Source organism: Poecilia formosa, unplaced genomic scaffold (genome assembly GCF_000485575.1).
Source record: "Poecilia formosa unplaced genomic scaffold, Poecilia_formosa-5.1.2 Scaffold164, whole genome shotgun sequence".
NCBI lineage: Eukaryota > Metazoa > Chordata > Actinopteri > Cyprinodontiformes > Poeciliidae > Poecilia > Poecilia formosa.
Genome location: NW_006800103.1, coordinates 1,396,369 through 1,401,930, shown reverse-complemented (window position 1 = coordinate 1,401,930; position 5,562 = coordinate 1,396,369). Strand labels below are relative to the sequence as shown.

General features: G+C 35.3%; 1 protein-coding gene across 1 annotated transcript in view; it reads left to right on the top strand.

The window, feature by feature from the left end:
• Positions 1-4,455, top strand: part of LOC103146665 (perforin-1-like) — a 7,139-nt gene extending 2,684 nt beyond the window's left edge. The window contains exons 2-7 of the mRNA XM_016677765.1: positions 125-387; positions 1,043-1,068; positions 2,206-2,251; positions 2,522-2,664; positions 4,082-4,220; positions 4,309-4,455. Of these exons, the coding sequence (XP_016533251.1) occupies positions 127-387; positions 1,043-1,068; positions 2,206-2,251; positions 2,522-2,664; positions 4,082-4,220; positions 4,309-4,455 (762 nt within the window). The 5' untranslated portion in view covers positions 125-126. The remainder of the gene's footprint in view (positions 1-124; positions 388-1,042; positions 1,069-2,205; positions 2,252-2,521; positions 2,665-4,081; positions 4,221-4,308) is intronic.
• The last annotated feature ends 1,107 nt before the right edge of the window (positions 4,456-5,562 follow it).

The window sequence follows — 5,562 nt, the reverse complement described above, 5'->3', positions numbered from 1 at the left end:
TAGTGTTAACTAACTTTCTTATATAATGTTGTAAAAATAAGTCATAAAAATAAGGAAAATGCCATGCACTATGTAATAAATCATTTAATTTATTTTATCTCTATCTTTTAGCTTCTGTCTACAGCGATGCTCCCCGATTCAACTTCAGCTCTTCTTCTCCTAAGCGTCCTCCTTGTTCACTCCTCTGTTCTGTCCTGTCGCATCGGGACCCAAACAGAGTGTGATGCTGCTCCTTTTGTACCAGGCCACAACCTGGTGGGGGAAGGGTTTGATATAGTCACAATGCAGAGAAAAGGAGCTCATGTGATTGATGTGAAGACTTACCTGAGCCCCAAGAAAACCTGCAAACTCTGCACCAACCCTCTTCAAAACGATGCTTACCAAAAAGTAATTAAAGATGCATAAATAAACAGCTGCACATCTGACTTGAGGGATTAACATTAATGTGACTTTTCTTCATTTTAAGCGTCCATCTTCTGTTCTGGTCTGGGGTGCCAACAGTCAATGTAATCCTGACATCTTCAGCAGTTTTCATACTTCTGCTAGGTCGAGTATTTAAACCAGATTGTGAACACTGTAAAAGTTGAATCACATAATTAAACTAACAATTACAGGATTTTTTTTTTACATGTTGCAGTCAAGAGTATATGTTTACTGGACCTTTATGTGGTAGACCAACACATAGTGCATAATACTGAAGTGGAAGCAACATATGAAAATGTGGTGTGCATTTATATTCATATTCTGATACTTAATAATATATTCAAAAGCAACCAGCTGACTTGAGAGGTTCCCTAAAATAAATGTATAATTTTAAAAAAATCAATAAAATTCACCTTGATTCTCAGTTAAGTTCACAGTTAAGTTGACAAACAGCACCATGAAGACCAAAGCAAAAAAATTGGTAAAGTTTGAAGCAGAGTTAAGTTGTAAGACAAAATCCCAAACTTGAGACAAATCATGGAGAACGTCTAGTCAGTTTAAAGAAATCAAAGCTATGGAGGGAGTCTGAGGTTGTGTATTTACTTCTCTTTGCCTGTAGAGCACTGACCCTGTTCTGCAGAGCAGGTCAGCCTAATATACTGTAAAACATTTGGGCCACATTTAGTTGTGTCTACTAACTTCTAGTCTTTAAGTGAAATAAATATAGTTTTAGATTTTTAACCTAAATGTATGAGTTTGAGAAACTTACAATAATAATCCATGTTAGCATTTTATTAATTTTGTCATACCTAAAACAGTTGAATATACTAGAGTTTATAGGTTAGTGCTAAAAACACTGACAGAAGAAAAACACAGGAATGGGAACTATTTCCCAGAATGCTTAGTGGCATGTTTTTGTATTCTGAGATGGACGTGTGTCACATTGATCTGACTCTGTTGTTATTAAGGCAAATGTTCATTGTAATAAGTTATAACTCTCTGCTAAAAGTTTTTGAGCAGAATTTATGTTGTTTGTTGTTGTTTATTAAATTCATTAGCAAATGATATTTTAATTATTCTAATATAAAATACATAGTTAAATAAACTTGATAACATAAGTCAAAATAATACAGAAATGTGTGTTCTTTAACCAGGTAAAGGCCATTTTTGTTTGCATATTGTGAAATGATTATTTGGTTTAAATTCCAGTAGTAAGTTAAAACTCAATCCAAGATTAATGCGCTAACAGAACTTAAACAACTATTTGTAGACAACTTTTCTCTTCTTAGTAAATAAACTTCATGAACTTAATTTTATGAGTTAAAACCTAAACAATTTTCTTATTGACTTTAACTGCATTTCAAAGCAGCAGGTGGACTTTCAGTTTCAAGTCGAAACACCTTCACATATTTTATGGTGTAAACTTTAAGTCAAAAATATTCTCTCTAGTCAAACCATTAATTATGAGAATTTTCAACATACAAGTAATGCAAATGTAACATTGAAAATTGGAATAACACAGCAAATCAATAAAAAAATATTTTCTAATACAGAAGTGCGGGTTTAAGTACTTTTAATCTGAAAACCGAGCCACGTATGGAAGCATTTTCTAATTTATTGAATACAACTGTAATTTATGAATACCTATTTAATATGGTTTAGGAATTAAAATAACAATAGATAAATTCACAATTTCACTGAGCTTAACTACCTAATTAAAAATATGAAAATTAACTGTATAGATGTTTTATAATAATTTCTTCCTTTAAATTGTCCCAACAGCTCTCTGGTTGAGGCTTACACATCCCAAGACGCCAATGATTGGACGGTAAGAAACATCTCAAAGCTGAACATTTCAGAATATTTTCAATGCAGCCCTGAGTTTTGAAAACACAACCCTGATAAAAACCTTGCTGTTTAATTTTCTTTCATCATTTCATTTCAGTTCATATGTGCTCTTCCAAGAAACAGCATTTTATTATCTTTTTAGTTTGCATTCAGTTAGAACTGAAGTAAGTGGTTATTAGAATTGTGATACAAAAATATGGCTTCTTGTTTAACACCCTATAAAGTACATGTGTTGTCTGTATTTCATCAGGTTGGCTTGGATTTTGAAAAGTTTTTGTTTGACAACTTCGATGTGGGAGGAACCCGCTCCAAAGGCTACAAGTTCGCTTTACAAAGGAGCAAAGAGGATCGCTACACTTTCAGCATACACAGTGTCACCTGCAGCCATTATGGGTAGGATGGAAATTAGACTTTTTTTATTGAGTTCGGACAGGTCATGGTTTTTTAAATAATTGTCTAATTTTGTCTTGGTGTCTAGATTTATATTATCATCCAAACCTCCCTTAAGCTTAGAGTTCAAAAAGCAGTTAGACGTCCTGCCAACTCACTACAACTACTCCACAAAGAACGAGTATACAAACCTCATACAGACCTATGGCACACACTTCATGAGACTGGTGAGAACTTTGGCACACACACACATTGTGAATTAGTTACAGACATTAATCTACAGGGAAGCATTTCAAAGAAGTTTATACCCGTTTTAGGTTCATCTTGGAGGGCGACTGAGACGAGTGACATCTTCACGAAGCTGTTTGTCCTCCATGAATGGGTTAATCTCAAGTGAGGTAACAAAACGCACAAAACAACAGATTTTTACACAACCATATGAGATATGTTCAAGAAGATTTTAAGTTATAGTATATTTTTGGGAACCATCTGGCTCAATCTTCTTCTTACGGATCCCAGGTTCTCCCTACGGGCCGCGTGTAGCCACACAGAAAACAACAATGAATGTAGACGTCACAGAATTACAGAGTTTAACCAATAGAAGACAACTTATGCAAATTACAACAGAAACTGCAGAACAACAGAGACATGCATTCATTTACCTGAGACAAATGGAAAAGAAGGAAGAAAGAAAGAAANATTTTCTAATTTATTGAATACAACTGTAATTTATGAATACCTATTTAATATGGTTTAGGAATTAAAATAACAATAGATAAATTCACAATTTCACTCAGCTTAACTACCTAATTAAAAATATGAAAATGAACTGTGTAGATGTTTAATAATAATTTCTTCCTTTAAAATGTCCCAACAGTTCTCTGGTTCAGGCTTACACATCCCAAGACACCAATGATTGGACGGTAAGAAACATCTCAAAGCTTTCTCAAACATTTCAGAATATTTTCAATGCAGCCCTGAGTTTTGAAAACACAGCCATGATAAAAACCTTGCTGTTTGATTTTCTTTCATCATTTCATTTCAGTTCATATGTGCTCTTCCAAGAATCAGCTATTTATCTTTTTAGTTTGCATTCAGTTAGAACTGAAGTAAGTGGTTAGAATAGTGATAGAAAAATATGGCCTCTTGTTTAACACCTTATAAACTACATGTGTTGTCTGTATTTCATCAGGTTGGCCTGGATGTTGAAAAGTTTTTGTTTGACAACTTCGATGCGGGAGGAACCAGCTCCAATACCTACAAGTTTGTTTCACAAAGGAGCAAAGAGGATCGCTACACTTTCAGCATACACAGTGTCACCTGCAGCCATTATGTGTAGGATGGAAATTAGACTGTTTTCATTGCGTTCTGACAGGTCATGGTTATTGAAATAATTGTCTAATTTTGTCTTGGTGTCTAGATTTATATTATCATCCACACCTCCCTTAAGCTTAGAGTTCAAAAAGCAGTTAGACGTCCTGCCAACTCACTACAACTCCTCCACTAAGAACGAGTATACAAAGCTCATACAGACCTATGGCACACACTTCATGAGACTGGTGAGAACTTTGGCACACACACATTGTGAATTAGTTACAGACACTGATCTACAGGGAAGCATTTCAAAGAAATTTAAACCTGTTTTAGGTTAATCTTGGAGGGCGACTGAGACGAGTGACATCTTCACGAAGCTGTTTGTCCTCCCTGAATGGGTTAAACTCAAGTGAGGTAACAAAATGCACAAAACAACAGATTTTTACACAACCATATGAGATATGTTCAAGAAGATTTTAAGTTATAGTATATTTTTGGGAAATATCTGGCTCAATCTTCCTCTTACGGATCCCAGGTTCTCCCTACAGGCCGCGTGTAGCCACACAGAAAACAACAATGAATGTAGACGTCACAGAATTACAGAGTTTAACCAATAGAAGACAACTTATGCAAATTACAACAGAAACTGCAGAACAACAGAGACATGCATTCATTTACCTGAGACAAATGGAAAAGAAGGAAGAAAGAAAGAAAAGCAAAGACATGCAAAGACGTCTTTGGAGAATTGCAAGAGCAAATCTGATTCGTTACTTCTGTGTAGGATGTTTTATAGTAAAGGAGTATTCTTGTCTTTAATTTATTCAAATAAGGCGTACCTTTGCTCATCCAACCAGAAGCTATCTCTGACCTTTTTAAAACTCCTAGCAAGTCACGATCTAAGGCCATTTGTCTCCATTGTTTAAACAAAGTGGAAGCAGAGATTCTCCTGAACTCCTGCTGTTTTATGGCTTTTCACAAATGAGTGTGAAAAGCTGAAACTTCTCCTGATTGTTTCCCACACAGATAAAGGGCAGTTCAAAAGATCTTAGCAAACCATCTGCTATAACTACAGGTAACATAAAGGTCAATAGGCCAGAATAAGTTACTAATTTCAAAACTATAATTAGACTATTTAAATCAAGACATGTTAAGCTTTAAAACTAGCATATTTCAAATTTATTTTCCGAACAGATACTTCCATGATTCTAATACCCAGTGTAGAAAGTAAAACGGTACGGTCCGGTACTGAGTATCAGTGAAAGATTCTGGGTCAGTACGCAGTACCAGGAGAACGGCACAATAAGACTGTCAGAACGGCTACACATTTCACAAAGGTAGCTAGCAATAGGTAGTTTGAAACACGAGTTAATCTGTTTATAAATAGGTTTTTTCTCTCATTCTCATTTCTTATTATTTCTGAACTGTTCGTGCTGTGTGATGGAGCCTGTACCCTTCCAGCCGTCTCTCTCTCTCTCTCTCCTCCTCCGCCCTCCCGGTGCTCGCAGGTTTCTCAGCAGCCTATAACGTCTGTCTGCTTATTACAAAATGTCCTGATTAAAAGCAAATGGTGATTATCTACAATGAAAA